At 41.7% G+C, this 22,517-nt stretch overlaps 1 protein-coding gene across 1 annotated transcript in view; it reads left to right on the top strand.

The window, feature by feature from the left end:
• The window catches only part of LOC134929607 (collagen alpha-2(VI) chain-like), a 123,391-nt gene that overhangs the window by 42,202 nt on the left and 58,672 nt on the right, over positions 1–22,517 (top strand). The window contains exons 4-11 of the mRNA XM_063925194.1: positions 4,022–4,611; positions 9,503–9,523; positions 9,646–9,711; positions 10,138–10,191; positions 10,873–10,917; positions 22,239–22,265; positions 22,355–22,381; positions 22,460–22,504. Coding sequence (XP_063781264.1) covers positions 4,022–4,611; positions 9,503–9,523; positions 9,646–9,711; positions 10,138–10,191; positions 10,873–10,917; positions 22,239–22,265; positions 22,355–22,381; positions 22,460–22,504 — 875 coding nt within the window. The remainder of the gene's footprint in view (positions 1–4,021; positions 4,612–9,502; positions 9,524–9,645; positions 9,712–10,137; positions 10,192–10,872; positions 10,918–22,238; positions 22,266–22,354; positions 22,382–22,459; positions 22,505–22,517) is intronic.

A 22,517-nucleotide genomic window follows, 5' to 3' on the forward strand; every position in this document is an offset into this window, starting at 1 on the left:
GGCTGGTGATAATGTTAGGTTCCTGGTGCTCAGAACAAGGGAGATGTTATGAAGCGAGTCCAGAGCACCAGGACGTAATGCTGGGAAAGGGGAATGGAAAGGGAATAGCCCCTGGCGCCCTATCTCCGTTGTCTCACCCGTGCTGTCAGTACACTCTTGCGAGACTATGGTTGCTTGAGCCCATGGCAGCCGCGTTTGAAGGGCGGATTACGTCTGCCCAACTTCGATGCCCCCTCAGGTCTTAATGAGAGACAAAGAGTGAACCGAGACAGGGTGATAACAAGGGGCCCTCTGACTAAACAACAAGGCCAGGGGCTACTAACAAACCTAAAACCAAAGTATGTGCGGCTTGCCGCCAAAGGAAAAGAACAACAAAGGAAATGCTGACCACACGCCGACACAATACTTTTGTGTACCGGCGGTGACAGCATAAGCAGAACCCTCTGCAAAACACCAGTGACAGAAATAATAAGGGAATACAGCGGCCTAAGCCAACGGACGCGGCCGTGCCGCTACTCACGGAACCGGTACGAATACTGGCAAACGGACAGGAACTCCCAATGCTGCTGACACAGACTCTCAGAACTGGAGGACAGGCAGAATCCCAAACGACAGACCGGTGGACACCAAGAAGCCAGAAACTTGCACAGGCAAAGGTACTGGACCTCAGGACAGGAACGCCTCACGGCAGGACACGGGATCAGACATAGGAATCGACACAGGGACTGACACAGGAATCGACACAGGAAGCTCAGGAACTAGCAGGAACCAAGCTCAGAACTCAAGCAGACTGAAAACCCAGGAATATCACCAGCATCTGTGAATTGCAAACAGCCAGCATATAACAGAGAGGCCTAATTAATAATCCCATGCAGCTGCCTTGTTGCATGATTCCAAACTGACCAGATGCAATTAGCAGCCAGGTGAGGCTGAACATAAGGGAACAAGCTGCAATTACACAGACTCACCAGCGGCAGCAGACAAGAGTATTCTAAAACAGAGCAACAGGAAATCCTGGCATGCAAGACAACTTTATAAACATAAAATAGGAATGAACCACTACCTGTGGTTCATAACAGTATCCCCTCCTTAAGGGTGAGCTCCGAGCACCCCATGACACCCACGGGGAACATAAACAGAAGTATAACATGAAATACAGAACAAAACTGCAAAACAGGAATGAGCCACAGCCGTGGCTCATAACAACATCATACAAGCACCTGAAGTTATTTTAGGCCTGAGTTGAAAAGAAAACACTATATCAAGGCTGTGCAGCAACTTTTAAATATACTTTTAAACCTACTTAAACAGATAAACAATCCAATCTGAATCAAACACAATATGACTTTTTTGAACCTTGTTTTGCAACAATAAAAATACATTTTAGCATCTTAAATATTATGAGAAACGCATTGTCCCTTGAATTTCATATCATTGGCTTACTGATAACACAAAAATACATTAACGTGAATGTTTTTTTCATCAGCTTCTCAATGCGTCCATTGGAGCCGGTCAATTACAGCCACATTATTAATATACAGTGCATCATTAAGACCCTGATATCCCATAAGAGCCCTCATCTAAGAATGCCAAATTGATTTCTCACAAATATTTAAAATGCCCGCTCTAATATATATTGTAAATGCCTGCAACTCTTATTACCATATCCCATGAATGTGCACTGCACATCGCACAACACTGCATGCCATAAGAGAAAACAATACACCCACATGTTATCTGAGTTCCAAAGCTCATTGATGTATATATTTGTTGTTAAAAAGATATGGATTCAATATATATTACAAAGTACAGTATACCTATAGTTACATGAATACAACTCACACAGTAAACAGTTAGAACATACAATTACATACAGTTATATGCAGTTTCAGTTATATGCCAGCGATACAATACCATATCTTTCTCATATAAGTTTGTCCCTCCATATGACTCTCTCTCTCTCTCTATTTCCTCTGTAAAATCATGCAAGACCTCCATCTCCCTCTGAGACCAAAAAGGAACTAACTCTGAGACCAAAAAACAGGAACTACCTTCCTGTGTGACCAGCAAAATGTGTTAACTAGTTTCTGGGGGAGGGGTTCATGATGAGTCACTATTCTCTTTGTATATGCTGACCAGGTTCAGCCTTGAAGACTGCCAAAGGGGCTGGCCTGAGTTTCCTGTTCATTACCTATTTGGAGCTTCTATTGTTCTAATAGAGTGATTTTAGCTTTTATACATGTAATCATAATTCCGTGTTGCAATGTACTACAACTTAATAACAAGTATCAAATGAATCTACACATTAAGCTGGTTGCTTCAATAGTAAACATGACAGGTGTATTCAAATAATACACATTCATGACATTAATTCATTAGGTAATTTTAAATCATCATGATGTCTGGCGCTTGATATTATTATAATTATGTACTGTATGAAATAAGTGTTGAATCCATCTCTGTGGCATGTCCATGTAAATGCGTGTATTACCATATATGGCTGTGCTCGCTGCGCGTATTTGCAAGTATAGCGACTTAATTGTGTGTAGGTTGTATGTTCTCTTTATGTAATATTTTTTTGACTTCGACAGGCCCAAAGTCCCTAAGATCACATTTCTTCCCCATTCTGTTGGTTGGTCTGAACAATAAATGAACCTTTTGACTATGTTTGCATTCATTGAGTTGCTGCCACATGATTGGCTGATTAGCAATTTGCATTAAACAGCAAATGGACAAGTGTACCTAATTAAGTGAATGTAAAGTGGAGTACATTCTAATAATCAACATGTCCCTTTATTCAGTTCTTAGCAGAAATATAATTAGAGTGGAAGGTAGTGTCCAGGGGAGGGGAGCATAACATACATGCTTGTGCACAGATGGTACTGTATAATCAAACTGACTGAGATAATAATTAAGTCACCTATGCTTTAGCATGGATATCTTAAAAACCTGGACTGTTAGGGAGTCTTGAGGAACGCGTTTGGGTATCACTAGTTTGGGAAATTCATTGTCAACTCCATAATTGCAAATACAAGGAGATTCCAAACAAGGTTGAGAGAAACTATAGGTGATAGACTGTTTAATGGGGATGGGGTTAGCATACCGGCAATCAAAATCCCGTCGCTGGAATACTGACATCACTCTTAATGCCAACGCTGGAATCCCGACTGCCGGCATCATGAGCGTAAGTATGTCGAGGCGGGTTAGGCTGTGGTGTGAGGTGAGGTTAGGTTTAGACACTAGGGGGGGGTTAGGCTATGGGGGGAGGGTTCGGGTTATGCTGCTGGGGGAGGAGGGTTAAGGTTAGGCATCAGGTAGAGAGGGTTAGGGGATTACAGGAAGACGGTCAGTATACTTACCGCACCCCTGTCAGGATTCTGAGCATCGGAATGCCACTGACGGTCTTCTGACAGCAGACATACCAACTGCTGGCCTCCCGTATTTACTCCGTTTAAAGGACCTTGATCTACTGTGATATGCTTTATAAAGGTCAAATGTATATTGTAATTCTATCAAAACAAATTTGCATCTTTGTATATTGTAATTCTATCAAAACAAATTTGCATCTTTAAACTTTTACATGGCTTAGCTTATAGTTGTAGGCTTGTGGACGCTTCTCATTAATGAAGAGCAAACCTGCTCTGTGATAATTAAGCTCAAATGCCTATTCTGCACCCTGTAAATGCCATTGGTGATGTGAGTGTTGATGTTAAGAATTTTTTCTTAAGCCACCCACACAATTGCATTGCAATTTAGTAAGGTCATTTGATCAGTCACTGGCTCTACATGCATGGCCTCAAAGTGAGAACACTGTCCAAGTAAAATTTGATCAGGAATAGCAAGAGCTTCCCTTAATGTTTGAATGTTTTAAGTTACATTATTATCTGGCTTTAAAGTCTTACTAAGCCGGCAAAAAATAGCTTTTGTTACTAATAAATAGTCATCAGTGTTACTGCATGCTGAATATCTTAACCAACAATCAATAAAGAATCACATACTAACTCTAATTACTTTGTTGTAGATAACCCTCAGTGTGGTGTAAATATATATTTTACCATTGATACATCTAAGAGTGCATCTTTGAAGTATACATCTGGCAGCCTTATGGATGAAATTAAGATCTTTCTTAGGACCTTTGTCACAAATTTACAAGAAATCAAGGAGAATAGCAGCCAAATAAAATGGAGATATGGAGCACTCCAGTTCTCTGAAGTTGTGAAACCTATCATCAGTCTCACAGACCAAGCATCTAATTTTAACACAATGGTTAATAAAGTCAATGATACTGGTCATGGCACATATGTTGATTGCGCTTTGAAGGCAACAACTGAAGCTTTCCAGAAGGAGACTGCAGCAAGTGGGGGCCCGAAGTTTGCAATTGTTCTAACAGATGGTTATACCACTGGAAATCTATGTGGAGGAACTTTTGAGGCCTCTGAAGCAATGAGGACTGCTGGCATTAAAACATTTGTAGTGGCCACAAGTTTGGACACAATAGAAAGTGAATTGCTCACAATTGCCAGTTCCCCTGCAGAAATATACTGGAATAATTACCAAGCTAATGGAAACAAAGACAGAAACAGGACTATCAGTAAGATCATCAATATAATGGTAAGAATTACACAAATGCAGTTTTCTTTTTAGTGATGAAATTAATTAGAAAAATATAAATGATAAAATATTGTACAAATAATATGTCTGCAATGGCAAAGAAAATGTAGTATACATTAGACTGACTTCACAACTAGGGTGTGTTGGTAACTATGCAAATATGGATAAAGTGAATCTAGTGATACCCCTTTCACACATTCAGCTAAATCCCAGGTTCTTGCGTGTGAACGAGCATCAACCCGAGATTTCTGCCCATGTGAAAGGTAACAACCTGGGACTATATCCTGAGTCCTGAGCTGGGATCTAGGAATTTGTCGGCTTCCTAGACCAGGCAAATTCCCAGGTCACATGTCTGAAGGAGGCAAAAAAGGTTGCAATCTTTAGGTAAAAATCACTGCTTTTAAAAGGTGGTTGATATGGTTATATCCATCATTTGTTTGTAAGTTAGGAAGGTTAGTGAGATTAATTGTTTTGTACAGTGCATTAACTGGCTAGAATTCATTTGACTAACAAAGGGGCGGATTCTGACTTAGGAGCAAAGCAATAAAGACTTTGCATCTTCATAATACCATGGTGCATTGCAGATGGGGCAGACATCAAATGTGCAGAGATTTAAGTTTTAGGGGTGTGTCCAACTGCCCAAGATTTGCTTGCTACATGCAAAAGCAGACAGTATTTACCCTGCATGCCAAAAAATAATAACATATTATTGCATCCCTTCCACTGCAAAATGTTTTGTTCATGATACAAACTTACTTTTTTTTCTTTGCTCTCAACTCAGAATCAGCCTCGAAATATTTTATTCCATAAACCAAAACAGACCATAACAAATTATGCAGTTATATCCAATCTTATTCACATTACACTGCACGTAGTCCCCTGATTAATATTACACCACAATGTAGTGATCCTTACACACAATGCACACAGTAATACCACTTATACATGTTACACTACACAGTAGTACCCCTTATACAAAATGCCAATAGTAATGCCCCTTATACATGTTACGCTACACAGTAGCAACCGTTATGCAAAATGCCCACAGTAGTACCACTTATAACCAATGTCAACATCAGTAGTACCCATTACACATAATACCCACAGCAGTGGTGCTCCTTATAAACTTAATGCCCACAGTAATGACACTTGCACACATAATGCCCATAGTAGTAGTGCCTACTAAACATAATGCCCACAGTATTAGTTCCCCCTACACATACACCTTATAAAGGCCACACTTACTGACATCTGAACTGCAAGTCCATGCTGCCCCCAGTCTATAGGCCACCTTCGTCCTCACCTCATGCTCTGTGGCACGTGCAGGAAGACATAGCCTGTAAATACAGAATTGTGGGGTGAATGAAGAGTCCTCTTAACAGCAGTATAGGCCCCTGGGCAAAGAGATGCACAGGGGCCCCTACCCTATTGGTCGCAGCTGAGATGTCAGGGGGGCTGCCAGGGACAAATGCAGGATTTGTAGGGAGGGGGTTTCCAGATATCCAAGATAGATTATCTCTTTCTGTGTATCAGTTAACCAGAGCTGAAGTTGAGACATGGGGAGAGAGAGGGATGCATGGGAAGAAAGAGAAGGAGACATGGGTTAAGAGAGACAAAGGAAGAGTGGCAGACATGGAGAGAAGCAAGGGAAGAAAAAGAGAGATGCACAGGGAGAACAGAGACACAGAAAAAGAAAAACACATGGAGAGAGAGAGACATGGATAGAGAGAAAAAAGCAACAACGGCTGCGCTGTATGTCAGGAGTTGATGAGTTAAAAACGAGAGCCAACGTATGGATATATGAATGTAATATTTAATAGTAGTGCTTCACATTTAGAAAATATGAAATAATAAAAATAATAATAATATTAAAACAGTAAAAGCACACCTATATCTGTCTCAGATGAATCGTAGCTAATTAGCCAAAATCGTACGTATTCCTCAAAACATTAATGATAGCTGAAGTGGGGACGATTCAATAATAATGGTGCAGTTCCAAAAGGTTAAAGTTCAGAGTCGCCAGGTAAATGATGGTAGAATTTGTTACCTCTCAAGTGGGCTGGTTGATTAGCCGAGCGTCCTCGGCTAAAAGTCCTGCATTGCCCACTGCACTCTGCCGCGGAGAGGAGATGTAGAAGCTGACGAATGGCTGTCACTGACCACAGCGGTGGGGTGGACGACAGCCGCCTGTAGTAGTGAGATGGTCCGATGATGTTGTAGCTAGACCAATTCGGATTGCACCAAGTATTCACCTAGACCAGGTGTACATGAAGGTGGGGTCCTGACACGTTTCGTCACTCTCACGTGACTTTGTCAAAGGTATAATCCTGCCTCCAGACTGACCAATATTTAAAGCCAGAACGGCTAATAACAGACAGATGTCGGTGATCACTAAATGATTAGACACAGGTGTATTCAACATACGTCGGCTCTCATATATGAACAAAGTTTTTAAACAGTAAATTAGTAGATATGGCAGATATCACTTATAGCAATAGAGAACAACCTATCACAAGAGATAGTATACAAATAAGAATAAGCAGTCATATAGACTGTATCAGTATTCATTTAAAAGATGCTTTTTACAATTCACTAGCAATTATTAAAATATAGACAGTCCTAGTTACTTTTAATCACAACCCGAGACTACTATCAAATGTTTCCAATGCGGCCATTATTTCAACTCAGGATGATACTAAAGATAGAGATGACTATCTTTTAGGTCAAAGTTAGAAGTACTAGATAGGTAATCAATAAGTTATTGTCAGACACCATACAATGGATAGAGAGAGACATGGAGAGAGAGAGAGAGAGAGAGAGAGAGAGAGAGAGAGAGAGAGAGAGACATGGAAATAGACAGAGATATATGGAAGTAGAGAGAAAGAGACATGAGAGAGAGACATGGAGAGAAAAGGAGAAATGGAGAGAGAGTTGCAGGGGGTGAGAGGGGGCATGGAGAACCATGGATAGGCATGTCTCAGTCTTCACAGATATATCAGGTTGATCCTGTAGTACAAATGATGCCTATATACCCATGCAGATATATATCGGTGTACAGTATCTGGCTGTGTGTAGGCCAACTGCGTAATAAGACATTGAATATGACATCTTAAGTGGGCGTGCCTATTCAAATGAATCTACACGGGCAGCGGATTGGTAAGTGTGTATACACAAGATCGTTTGTGCATACACCTTACTAATCTATTTATTAAAAACAGAAAAGGGGCTACTTTTTTTCTCCTAGTATCCCCCTGCACACTAAATAGTACTTGCAACAATATTTGAAAACTACATGATAATAGAAATTCAGAGATATTTGTTGCACATATTTGCAAATACATGGTAAGCTGACGAGTCCTTTCATAGCTTCTCTGATTATCGACAGTCCCTACACTGTATGATAACAGTGCCCACCTAGGGCCATGTAATTGTCTATTGTAAAGCCTCATGATAAAGGGTCATACAGAAGTACATCTAAATCCAGGGGGTTGCTTTTTCTGTTTGCTGTGAGCCCTCCTTTTCATGCACCTGATAAGTGCTGTAGATTGATTGGGCAGCTATAACTGTGGTTGTTAATCTATAAATTGGTCGGCTGACCCATCGTATAAGTGTGTGCCCAGCCTACCCTGAGTTGCAATGTAATTTGTATTGAATGAGCTCATGGAAAAATTGTTGCAATACATTTTGCACAACATACTGTTGTGCAAGTGTAAATTAAACCATGTTTATTGAAACAAGCTTTTTTATTTCTGTTTTAAACTCAATGTAACAATTATGTGTACAAAAATATACTTGATATTAGAGATAAGCGGGTTCGGTTTTACTCGGATTTTCTCAGATCTCAAAATGGCATCTTATTGGCTCATGGATGTCACATGTTTTGGATAGCCAATAAGAAAAATCCGGATAAAACCGAACCGGCGTTAATTCTGGCGTTAAATCCAAACCCGCTCATCTCTACTTGATATTTTCTGACTTATGGAAACAATAGTATATAACACAGTAGCATACACTTTTATACAAATATATCTTTAAACATATGTGGTACAATGTGGTACAAAATGTCAACATTCAGAATGTCGACATCAATATGTCCATATGGTCTGAATGTTGATATTCAAAATGTCGACATGAAATTTTGACATTCAAACACTTCCTCTGTGTTAGTGCATTTCAGCCTTAACCCTACCCTGATCTTATCCACAGCCTAGCCCTGACCACACCCTAACTGTAACAATAACAACGACTTTCAACATTGTGCTTGTCAACAATTTGCAATGTCAGTATTGTGACTGTTGAGATTTTGACTATTGACATTCAGAACATGTTGATATTCTGAATGACATTCTGGGTGGGATGTACAATGGCTGTGGACATATGCAATTTGTATGGAAAAGGACAGGTTTTAGGAAAATAGCTGCCCTTTTGCAAAGCTGGGTCTTCCATGTTTCTGCCCCTGGAGGCCCTTTGCGCATGTGCAGAGGGACACGGCAGCTGCAGGGAGTTCTGGGAGAGATCAGATTGGATCCCTCTCAGGAAGAAGCCCATAGGCTTCCATGGTGTATGCTGGGAGGGATACATATCTGATCCCTCTGAGGAAAATTGCAATAAGAAACTCATAGTCTTCTATAGGGTAATACCTTCCACATCATAAACCTGGGGTCCTAAGGTTAGTACATATGAACATGCAGTAAATACCCCAAAAACAAGGTTTTTCTTTTGGTACATCCTGCCATTTGACTACATATTGTATTATATCCTAGATGCCCTCTTCAAACTAAAGCAACATGGTCATTTCATAGTAAACCTTGTTAGAAAATCTGTCTTCTAGTAGTATATCCAAAGGATTTATAAAACTCATTTTTCTTACGTATATGTTTTATTATTATAGGTAAAAGAAGCTGGATCAGAGGTAAAGACTATCCCAAAGTTATTCAAAGTTGTATTAAATAATTCGGTGTAGCAAATGGTTAGTCGACTTGGGGTCTACTGATCCACTCTTAATGACATCATATATTGGATTTACTGTTACAGTGTGAGGAAGTACTGTGTTTAGCAAGGAACGGAGCTCCTGGTCAAAAGGGATTGAAGGGTTTTAAGGTATGTATTTTTTTCTAAACTATCATACAATATTGGCTATAACATATAAATTAACTCTTCATTGAAAGTTTACCTGAAAATATTAATCCAACAACAATCAAGGTGCAGGAAATTTTCAGGAAATTATCCCTATATAATACACAAGATCGCCTGAAGTGAAAATCTGCATAAATTGGGAGTCCTGCTATTATTATTTCAATATTCAAAAAGAAATGTGTTTTATAAGGAAAAATGTTAAGTTCTAATGGAAATGAATAGGTAAATGTTAATGATTATGGATATTAGAGATCACCTCAGATTTCCGTTACCTGTATAAAACATGCAGGCTACAGCTTTGATCAAATATGGTATTCTATGACCTCAAGTATGGTAATATATATATATATATATATATATATATATATATATAATATGTTTTAAATTCAGGGCATGAAAGGAAATATTGGACCATCTGGCAACACAGGACCACCAGGAGCACAGGTAAAATCACATTGTTATATCCCTGGGGAATAAAACAAGATTGTGTAAAAATGTATGAGAATCAGGTGTTTAGGGAACTTTCTCATTAGTGGTAGATATTCCTACATGGGCTTTCACTGTATGTGCACATGCTTACAAGAGTAGAGTGGGAACCACAGGCAGGTGGTCTGTCATGCAGATATGAGGGGCAAGTTATATTTAGTTCAACTGTAATTTTATATAATCACATTCAACAAAAACATTTGGAGCTTGACAAATGCATTCACTGTACATCAGTTAGAATTTTCCATTGCCTTTTTAATGAATTTGGAAATTATGTCAAACCGCAAACTCTCCACAAATCAAATTTTAACTTGTATGAACAGTTCTAGCATCTCTGTGTTTTGCAAAGGATTAAACCAGACATGTCCAAACTGCAGCCCTCCAGCTGTTGTGAAACTACATATCCCAGCATGCCCTGACACAGTTTTGCTGTCAGAGAATGCTAAAGCTGTGTCAGGATATGTTGGGATGTGTAGTTTCACAACAGCTGGAGGGCGCAGGTTGGACATGCCTGGGTTAAACTATAATGACAGTAATCTGGATTGATGAATAATCTGAATAAAATACACTTTAATCCCAACTACTAGTAATAATTTGTGTTTTAAATATTTTTGAAACATTGTTTTTAATATTTTTCAGGGTGATTTGGGAATGGAAGGTTCAATTGGTTTTCCTGGTCAAAAGGTAACATATCTTTGTTTTATACTATACTAGATGAATTGATTATGGTTTTCTGTGGATTATTCCTTACTGTTTTATTGGGAGGTTCAATTGAGTGTCAGTTGCCTCATAGATCATTTAATGTGGTCAAAGTGCTCAAATAATACAATTATTAGAAATGTAATGTGTATTGCACCTGTCATAAGACATAACACCCCTCACCTTTGCTTGTACTTTGTTCAAAGCTCTACTTTTATTATAGTCTTATTATAGTCTTCTACTTAAGTCCAATGGTGTAGGCTGTGCAAAGCCGTTTGGCTGTGCATTTTCAATCGAAGCGTGCTTTTTATCAAAGCGTGATAAAATTGACAAATAACAGCAGCGTTCAATCAGCGTTCAATCGAAGTGAACAAGAAGGAAAACAGAAGCACATCAATCAAACAAAACAAACAAAAAAACTGAAGAACTAAAAACAAATGTGAGTCACTTACTCCTCAGATCACTCACCTCCTGATTGTTGCATCTGATGAAATAGCACGGAACAACCATACTTGGACAATTCAAAAACCATCCATTTCACCTACAAATGCTTGTATCTGTACTATTGTAATTTTGATTTTTATGCACAGCTGCACCAATGCAATTTTACCTGCAAACACTTAAAAAAATTAACATAATTACCATTGCTACTTAAACCTCTCACAATCCTTTCATTTCTTACACTCCAAATACATTTCTGCACCCACTTTATCTACACTTTTGACTCATTTCAAACTAAATCTACACCCCGTGAGCCTACACTGCTTTTCTCACCTGCATTTCTGCAATTCTGCTCGGATTCCCTTACAGTCTCCTCTCCTACTTCCACTTTCCCTCAACCTATTCACCTACTTAACACTATGTCAAGGCTTTCCTATACTCCCCACATCACTCAGTGTCTACCTAATAATGTATCTTTATCCTTACCCCCTAGTCTCCTACACCTCCTCCTCTCTCCCCTCCTCTGTCTCCCCTCCATCCCTCTGTTTCCTTCCCCCACCTTTCCTGTTACCCCACTTTCATTCACCTCTGCCCCATGGTCCTGCTACCCCACAACTCAGCCCTGCTCCCTCTCTCCCTTCCCTGTCACCTCCCCACACCCCCATCCACATCACACTGACCTCCCTCCCTGCCCACCTCCTGCAGTTTCCCCTCCTAGCTCAGGCACTCGTACCATCACTACTCTCTCATCATCCCTGCCCTCAAAGTTAATCCCACCTCATCGCTACAGCAACCCTGATAATCTCATTCACATCTCTCCCACAGACTTATACCCCCTATCCTGTGCACTCTGGAATGCCAGATCTGTTTGTAACAAACTGGTCCCCACTCATGACCTTTTCATTTCCAAATCCCTACACCTACTAGCCATTACTGAAGCTTGGATTACGCCCTCTGACACTACTTCTGCTGCTGCTCTCTCTGCTGGGGGCCTCACATTCACACACACACCCCGACCTGGAAGTCGCCATGGTGTCGGGGTCCTTTTACCTTCTAGTTACTCCTACCAACTCATACCACCAGAACCATCCCTTATATTCTCTACATTTGAGGTCCACGCCATACGCCTCTTCCAACCAGTCCATCTTAGAGTAGCTGTCATTTACCGCCCCCCTGGCACTGCTTCCAAATTCATCGACAACTTTGCTTCCTGGCTTCCCCACTTCCTCTCTTCTGACATTCCCACCATTATCCTAGGTGATTTCAACATCCCTATTGACATCCCCACACAATCCCCTGCCTCTAAACTCCTTAACCTCACCTCCTCACTTGGTCTCTCCCAGTGGACCTCCTCACCCTCCCATGTGAATGGGAGCTCACTGGATCTGGTCTTCACTCACCGCTGTGATATCTCTGATTTTTCCAACTCCCCATTTCCCCTCTCTGACCACCACCTGCTCTCCTTTAACCTATCTCTCTCTGCTTCCCCATCTCTACCTCCTAAGGCTACCATCACTAAGCGTAACATTGAAGCTATTGACACCACATTCCTTTCCTCCCTGTTTGACTCACTTCTCTCTCCTATTCTCTCTCTCTCATGCCCTGAACAAGCCACTTCCACATACAATGCTTCTCTTACTTCTGCTCTTGACTCTGTTGCTCCACCAACCACTATTCACCCTCGCAAATTAACACCTCAACCCTGGCACACCAAATGCACCAGATATCTGCAAAAATGCTCACGTACTGCTGAGCGACACTGGAGGAAATCACGCTCTAAGGCAGATTTCCTCCATTTCAAACTTATGCTCTCATCCTTCAGTGCTGCCCTTTCTCTTGCTAAACGGTCATACTTCAAGAACCTCATCTCCTCCCAGTCTTCCAACCCCCGGCGCCTCTTTGCCACTCTCAACTCACTCCTCTGCCCACCTACACCTCGTCTCCCTTCCTCACTCTCTGCTCTTGACTTTGCCACTTACTTCACATCCAAAATTGACTCCATACGTCAGGACATCACATCACACCAGACCATCAGTAACCAGCCTTCTCCCATCCCTTACCAACCCTCCCCATCCCTCGCACCAACTCTGTCATCTTTCTCCCATGCATCTGGAGAGGAAGTCATGGCCCTCATTCGTTCCTGTCCCCTCACCACCTCCCCACTTGACCCTATCCCCTCCCGCCTCCTCCGCTGCCTCTCTTCTTCTGCTTGTTCCCATCTTTCCCACCTTCTCAATCTCTCCCTCTCATCAGGCACTGTCCCCTCTGCCTTCAAGCACGCACTCATCTCTCCTATTCTTAAAAAACCTACCCTTGATCCAAACACTCTCTCCAACTACCGACCCATCTCTCTCCTCCCTTTTGCCTCCAAACTCCTTGAGCGTATTGTCTACAACCGCCTTACTTCCTTTCTTTCCTCACACTCACTACTTGACACATTCCAATCTGGCTTCCGTCCTCTCCACTCCACTGAAACTGCCCTTACAAAAGTATGCAATGACCTCCATGCTGCTAAATCTAAGGGACACTACTCTCTACTTATTCTACTTGATCTCTCTGCTGCTTTTGACACGGTGGACCATCCTCTCCTACTGCAAATCCTTCACTCCATTGGTCTGCGTGACACTGCCCTCTCTTGGTTGTCGTCCTACCTTTCTGACCGTTCATTCTCTGTCTCCTCTCATGACTCCACCTCCCCCTCACTTCCACTAACTGTAGGGGTACCCCAAGGTTCTGTCCTTGGTCCTCTTCTCTTCTCTCTCTATACGTCCTCACTAGGTAAGCTCATTAGTTCTTTTGGTTTCCAATATCATCTCTATGCTGATGACACTCAAATCTATCTTTCCTCTCCAGACCTCTCCCCTACTCTCCTCACTCGTATCTCCAACTGTCTCTCTGCTATCTCTTCCTGGATGTCCCAGCGCTTTCTTAAACTTAACATGTCTAAGACCGAGCTGATCATCTTCCCTCCCTCCCGTATAACCTCACCTCCTACAATCTCATTATCTATTGATGGCACTACTATCTCCTCTACCCCCCAAGTGCGCTGTCTTGGAGTAATCCTTGACTTCTCCCTCTCCTTCAAACCACACATTCAGCACCTCTCACAAACCTGCCGTTTTCATCTAAAAAATATTTCCAGGATCAGACCCTTTCTGACCCAGGATGCTACTAAGACTCTTATCCACTCACTGGTCATCTCCAGACTGGACTACTGTAATCTCCTCCTGACTGGCATTCCTGACAAATACCTCTCTCCACTCCAATCTATCCTCAATGCTGCTGCCCGATTCATTTTCCTCACCAAACGCACTACATCCACCTCTCCTCTCTTACTAGACCTTCACTGGCTCCCCTTCCCTTTCAGAATCCATTTCAAACTTCTCACACTTGCTTACAAAGCCCTCACCCACTCCTCTCCCATCTACATCTCTGATCTTATCTCGCTTTACACTCCCACCCGTCCTCTTCGCTCTGCTAATGCTCGCCAACTCTCCTGCCTACGGATTACTTCCTCCCACTCCTACCTCCAAGATTTTTCACGTGCTGCACCACTTCTCTGGAATTCCCTACCTCTCCCTCTCAGACTCTTCACCTCTCTGCAAAACTTCAAACGGGCTCTCAAGACCCACTTCTTCACCAAACCCAGCCAAATCTCATCCTAACCCTCTGTTCTACACTCTCTATGTACCCCAATTGTATCACCCCTGTCTGTCTACCCCTCCCCTTTAGAATGTAAGCTCTCACGAGCAGGGCCCTCCTCCCTCATGTGCTTACCCTTTTCTTACTTTAATAATCTTCAGCTGCACCAAATCCAGCAGTCTTCTGCCACGTGATACTTATTCCAGTGTCATCTGCTGATGTAGCTATGTTTATTTACCCTGTACTTGTCCTATATTGTAGCCAACTGTAAGTTGCTGTTTTCCTAGTTGATTATTTGTTTATGTACTCTGTAATTGGGCGCTGCGGAACCCTTGTGGCGCCATATAAATAAAGGATAATAATAATAATAATTATACTTGCCTCCAGAGCCGGCCATAGGTATAGGCAAACTAGGCAATTGCCTAGGGCATTTGATATGCCTAGGGACATCAGCAGCTTCTGCTGATTAAAATGATATGCAGCATGCCTATATTCTGTGTGCAGCATTTCATATGCAGATACAGCCACAGTCTCACACAGTATATAGGCATGCTGCATATCATTTTAATCAGTAGAAGCTGCTTGTGCATCCTAGCCACATAGCAATGCAAATAAGATACATTTTGATTAAAAAAAGGTGCAAGTCGTTAGCATTGAGGCAAGATTTATGAGGACACATCTGTATCCAAGCAGAGGCAGAGGTCACAGTGTTAGTGGCAGTGTGATTGCTGTGTGCATGTGAGTGGGTTGGTTGTGCAGTAGTGTTCGGAATATGTGTAAGGGGCACTATGTGTGTCATTATGTGTATAAGGGCATTAATAATGTGCAGCATATGTGTAAAAGGGTACTACTGTATGTGTGTCTTTATGTGTATAGGGACACTATTAATGTGCAGCAAATGTGTAGGGGGCACTGTGTGTCATTATGTGTATAAGGGCATTAATAATGTGCGGCATATGTGTAAGGGACATTATGTGTAAAAGAGCATTAATAAAGGTTGTCATAATGTGTAAGGCACATTATGTTTATAAGGACATTAATAATGTGTCTCATATGTGTAAGGGGCATTACTGTGTGGAATTATATGTATAAATGCATTACTAATGTGTGGCATTAGGTGTATAAGGTGCTCTACTATGTGGCGTTGCATATAGAAAAGGCACTACTGTGTTGTCTAATGTGAATAAAGAGCAATAGGGTGTGGTGTAATGTGAATAAGGAGCAATTCAGTGTGATGTAATGTGAGTAAGAGGCTCTACTGTGAGGAGTAACGTTTATAAGATAAAGTGATACTACTATGGGATGTAATATGAATTATGGACACTATCGCATGATCAAATGTGAATAAAGTTGCAGTACTGTGTGGCGTAATTGGAATTGGGGTTACTATTGTGTGGCCATGCCCCTTGCCAGCAAAAACACACCCATTTTTGGGCTGTGCGCCAAATGTGAAAACTGTTCCTATTTAAAATATAGGGGATACAAACACTAAACTAAGGACTGCTATGGGTGAGGGGTGATGGTGCTGGGAAAGAGGTGCAAGGTCAGAGGTGGAACCAGCGGTGGTGCTAGGGGGCACCAGACAAAATCTTGCCTAGGGCATCATATTGGTTAGGGCCGGCTCTGCTTGCCTCTCCTCCTGAGATGTGTTGTAAATGATCATGTCCCTGATATATCTACCTGGGAGAGGTACATCTTCCAACACGGCAAAAGGTGCTTCAGTATGTGGTGAAACAATGTTATATAAAGTGTGACATTGCTGCAATACATTTTAATGTACAGAACAGTCTGAATAAATGTACCTTGTGGTAAGAATTGTAAGTATATGAGGGAGTATTATATGCACATAGTAATATTTTCTTATCACTCACTAATAAAACCATGAGTTCTTGACTCAAATACAGCTTATTCTTGGTTATTAACAGCAAACTACTGTACATGTCTAGTACACAGAAATACAATTTAAATCTTAAAAACATACAGCTGCAACATCTATTTATATTCAATAGAATGAGACAATTTTTCCTTACAAATGTTAAATCAATGTACTCTTCCAAATTATAAAATAGAACACTGATTCTCAACCATTTTTTTTTTTTTTTTGGCAAGTATCTTACAGCAAGTATGGGAATAGGTGAAGTACCACTTTTTTTTAGAAGATATTTAGGAACATGTAAATGCTGGTAACATTCTTACCACATAGCCATTTCCCCCTTCACAGTATGCCACATAGCCATTTCCCCCTTCACAGTATGCCACATAGCCATTTCCCCCTTCACAGTGTGCCACATAGCCATTTCCCCCTTCACAGTGTGCCACATAGCCATTTCCCCCTTCACAGTGTGCCACATAGCCATTTCCCCCTTCACAGTATGCCACATAGCCATTTCCCCCTTCACAGTATGCCACATAGCCAATTCCCCCTTCACATACTGTAACTCCCACTGCCTCTCCACATAGCTGTCACTCCACAGACCTCTAACTGCAACTCCACAGGCTGTACCACCAGTTAAGAACTACTAACATAAAATGATACTCACTGGTGTATTTATAATGGATGCAGTGTGTGTGGTGCACATGGGCCCCTGAGTCCAGGGGGGCACACAATGTACACACAGCACCCATTTCTTGAGTCCCACGCTGATGGCAACAGCGCTGCAGAAATTACCGGGAAAATAGCACGGCACCCATTTTCCCAGCTTTGTGCACAGTCACAGTAAAGAAATCGCTGGGAAAATGTTTGCTGTGCCATTTTCCCGGAGATCTAAATATGCGCATTAGAGTCTAAGCTCTTTAGTTCTCAGACTCGACAGTGCTGCCAGCAGAGAGGAGGGGGCCCGGATGGAGAAGGCTGCACAACGGCCTCCTCCTCTCTTAAAACGCTCCCTGATGATACTATTAAGAAAGGTAGAATATGTGTTTGTGGATATTGATACCTACAACCAGGGCTGCCATCAGAAATTGTGGGGACTAGGACTGACAAAATAAGAATCCTCCTCCCACCCGCACAAAAAAACAACATCCCTACATTGTAAAAACATGTATCATATAAAAATATATTACAAGGAAGCGCATATATATATTTGATTAAAAATTGTAGATATTTTTTATTTTTTAATATTAAATTTTCTTAATAATGCATAACATAATGTAACTTTTAAACACACCAAATCTGCAGTGCAAAGAAGTCCAGAAACCGTGACTATTACCGTTCAGATAACCATATACCGCTGGAGCTCCAATATGGATATTCTTTAAGCACACAAGGTGCTATTTCTGTAACTCCCCGGTGAAGAGCTGGTTATTTTAAAATGGTATATGTTGTTACTTTGTATCCACAAGCCAGAACAATATACTTTTGTAGAAACTGCAGGTGTTCACAATGTGCCTGCCGCACAGCAGCTAGTGTCCCCTTTCTCTCCCCACCGCCAATGATTATTGCTCACCACAGCCGTATGTTGAAGCCTCAGTACGGCTAGATCTTAAACGGTTAGTACCGAAGTTCTCCGGCGGGTGCGGCGGTAACAGCAACGTCCACGGGGGAAGGGTACACACTTTCAAAGTTGGTTTCAAGTAATTCTTCCAAAGTGTCCTCTGGCATAAAGGGATTCTGGACAGCCTGCCGGTGTTTTAAATGGATCCTTAACGCGTTTCTCCGTGCTTCCAATCTCACGGTTTGGAAACCGTGAGATTGGAAGCACGGAGAAACGCGTTAAGGATCCATTTAAAACACCGGCAGGCTGTCCAGAATCCCTTTATGCCAGAGGACACTTTGGAAGAATTACTTGAAACCAACTTTGAAAGTGTGTACCCTTCCCCCGTGGACGTTGCTGTTACCACTGCTCCCGCCGGAGAACTTCGGTACTAACCGTTTAAGATCTAGCCGTACTGAGGCTTCAACATACGGCTGTGGTGAGCAATAATCATTGGCGGTGGGGAGAGAAAGGGGACACTAGCTGCTGTGCGGCAGGCACATTGTGAACACCTGCAGTTTCTACAAAAGTATATTGTTCTGGCTTGTGGATACAAAGTAACAACATATACCATTTTAAAATAACCAGCTCTTCACCGGGGAGTTACAGAAATAGCACCTTGTGTGCTTAAAGAATATCCATATTGGAGCTCCAGCAGTATATATGGTTATCTGAACGGTAATAGTCACGGTTTCTGGACTTCTTTGCACTGCAGATTTGGTGTGTTTTAAAGTTACATTATGTTATGCATTATTAAGAAAATTTAATATTAAAAAATAAAAAATATCTACAATTTTTAATCAAATATATATATGCGCTTCCTTGTAATATATTTTTATATGATACATGTTTTTAGTGTTTTGTTTGGAGTAAGGTAGAATACTCTATTGGAAGCTGCAAATATAATATTTAAAATTGGTACCCATCTAAGGAGTTATTTTTAGTGCGCTTGATTGTTACACAGGTTTGACAGTTAAAACCATTAGTGGCTAGACAGTCAAAACTGTGTGGTTTTATCCCTACATTGTGTTGAGGTGGGCAGAGCTGTGGATAATGTGGGTGGAGCTACAATGGGGGCGGGGCATCAATTAGTGCATAAACCAATTTTTTTAAATCAACAAAGTTTGGGCTTTGGTTGTGTTTTATAACATGTCAATTTATCATATAATATGTAAAACTATACAAATACAGAAATATAGGAGAGAAAACTGCTGTAAATTCACACACACACACACACACACACACACACACACACACACACACACACACACAATCCAGACTGTATACTAAGTATATAGCCACATATATACAGATGAGTCCTAGCTCATCTGTTCCCCTAGTCGCGGATAGTGAGTCCATGACCGTGCATGTGTTCTACGCATGCATCCAGCAATAGAGAGGATTGCGTGGGTGCATACGCTCCCATGAATGGGTCGCATGTGGATGCAGCTAGTCACATTAATGATGCAGCCGCATGTACAGCCTGTCCATGGGCTGTATGATGTGGGAGAAAACTCTCTATAAGAAAAGCAAGATCCATGTAAAATACATAGAAAAAGGCAGAAAAAGCCACATCCACATAAACAGGTATAATGGTGATACATGTATCACTATAACATTTGTGCAGTACATATGGGGAAGCCATCATTGGTGAAAAGTAAACTAACAAATTTTACTGACATCAGGGTTTACGCCAGAGATAGCAGCAAGGGGGGGGGGGGGGGGGGATTTCAATCAGAAGATTGTGTCATGCTCAGGTTCTCCGACCACGATGTTGCAGTGTCCCTTTCCATCCACCTCCTCTTCTGCTGAAGGGGTTGGAGTGCTGCTGACTGACAGTCAGAAGTGGGGTGGAAAAACCTGTGCAAGGCAGGTAAGCACAATCTTCTGATTTAATTTTTTCCCTCTAACACCCTGCTATCGCAGGCGAAAAACCTGCCAGCAGTGAAATTTGGCAGTTTTTTGCGAATGAAGGCTTCCCCATATGAACTGCACAAGTGTGGTATCGCCATAATACCATTTTTATGTTGATCTGGATTTTAAGTGGTTTTCTTTTTCTTTTTTTGTGGATATGGCTTTTTCATATATACCATATACAGTACTGTAGATAGATAGATAGATAGATAGATAGACAGATAGACAGATAGTCTATGTCTATACAGTTTTGTCCCAGTACTGACTAGAACTGGGCCCCTCCTGACATCCCTGGTTATTTTGCACCACAGTATAAATGTCCAACAGGGTCGGATTTTGGGGAGAGAGGGACAGGGGCACACACACAGAAGTGCCCCAATACAGGGTCATTATGATCCTGCAGTTGCAGAGAAAAGGTGCTCATCAGCAAATGTTCCTGGACAGGGGCTGGCGCAGCTCTACGTTTTGCATGCACACAGACTGCATACAGGGCAGCTTCTTACTTCCTAGTCCCCTCAGTGTTACATGACACATCACGGCCGTGCAGCTGATAAGGGGAGTCAGGAGTCACTCTGCTTTATGCTGTCTGCACATGCAGTGCAGAAGAACACAGAAGCACGCCACTGAGAGATTAGAGATTGTAGGGGACCCCCACAAACACTAATCCAGCTCTGATGTCCAAATATAGTGCATCCTATTGTGGCAGTACAAGACCATCTTTTATTGACAGTACATGAAGGTTATTGAATGTATGTACTATAAATCATACCTCCCAACATCAATGAAGAGGGAGTCGTGACTTCTGCGTGGCAAATCCATGCCCGCACCCAAAAAGGGGGCGTGACCTCAGGGGCATGGCTTTGTGTGGATGACACATCTGCAAGCCATGCCTCTCCAATTTCATCACTTATGGGGGCATGTGAGCTGCTGGCATGCCCTCAGCCCCTCTGTGTCCCATGAATAGATGCTGTGCACATGTGCACAGCGTCTATTCACTGCTTCTCCTAGCTGCCCTCAACCCACCCCACCACTCGACACTGCAGCCCGTGGGTGGGACAGCGGGACAGTGCCAAAAAACAGGACTGTCCCGTGAAAATCAGGGCAGTTGGGAGGTATGCTATAAATGTCCCTATAATAAATAAAGAAATATGTACCCATAATAATTATAGAGATATCCCCTCCCCATAACAAATAAAGAGATGGTGCCCAGGTAAATAAATAAATATTACAGTTATAAAGATAAGGGGGGAAAAGCTATTCTGGAGCACCCTGCAAATGTAGTTTGAGACCTTGCTCTTTAATATGTGTGAATATCTCCCATGCAGCCCAGAGCCCAGCAGCTGCCGTAGCCAGGTACAGTGGCTGTAAATGGGGCGATGACAGCGGCAGCTGTCGAAATCGATAGGAGTAGTTGTTGGAAAGGTCAGTGCCGCTGAACATGAATACATTGGCTGGCACATCGGCGTGCTATCTTGTATATAGCAGCACTTGACATTTACCACACAACCCACATTCATACATGGGGAGAACCGGTAACTGCAACACTTAACACCTACCCCTCAATTAGAAGGCCAGTTACATGGTCACTAATGGCTAAACCTCTGTAGGAACTTGCCACACCCATTAAGCATGATCCAACACTGGTTTTGAGATATAAAAACACTGGATATATTCAGCTGAAATTATAATATTATCAGAATTAGGCATGTGTGACTCTAGAGATAGAAAAGCACATATGATCTAGAGTATAATTTTTTACATTTTGAAAATAGCCATTGTTTAAACTTTTTTCATGACATATTAATATTTTGTTGCTATTTCTTTTTTAATCTAAAGGGTTACCCTGGACAGAAAGGAGAACAAGTATGTTATATTAACTCATTCTAAGAATCTTTCAGGTATGTGTATGCTTTAAATAAGATATTATTAACAGCTAACTATGTATTTTATAGGGAGACTATGGAGAGCCAGGTGTAAAGGTACTATAAATACTGTAGTTCAGTTGTGAACAATAAATGCCTGCTGTATATTCATCTTGTTTGCATTTCTTCCAAAAGGGGGAACCCGGAAAAACAGGAATCAGTGGGGCTCCAGGGGAAACGGTACAGTAAAATT

The sequence above is a fragment of the Pseudophryne corroboree genome, chromosome 5 (genome assembly GCF_028390025.1).
Source record: "Pseudophryne corroboree isolate aPseCor3 chromosome 5, aPseCor3.hap2, whole genome shotgun sequence".
Taxonomy (NCBI): domain Eukaryota; kingdom Metazoa; phylum Chordata; class Amphibia; order Anura; family Myobatrachidae; genus Pseudophryne; species Pseudophryne corroboree.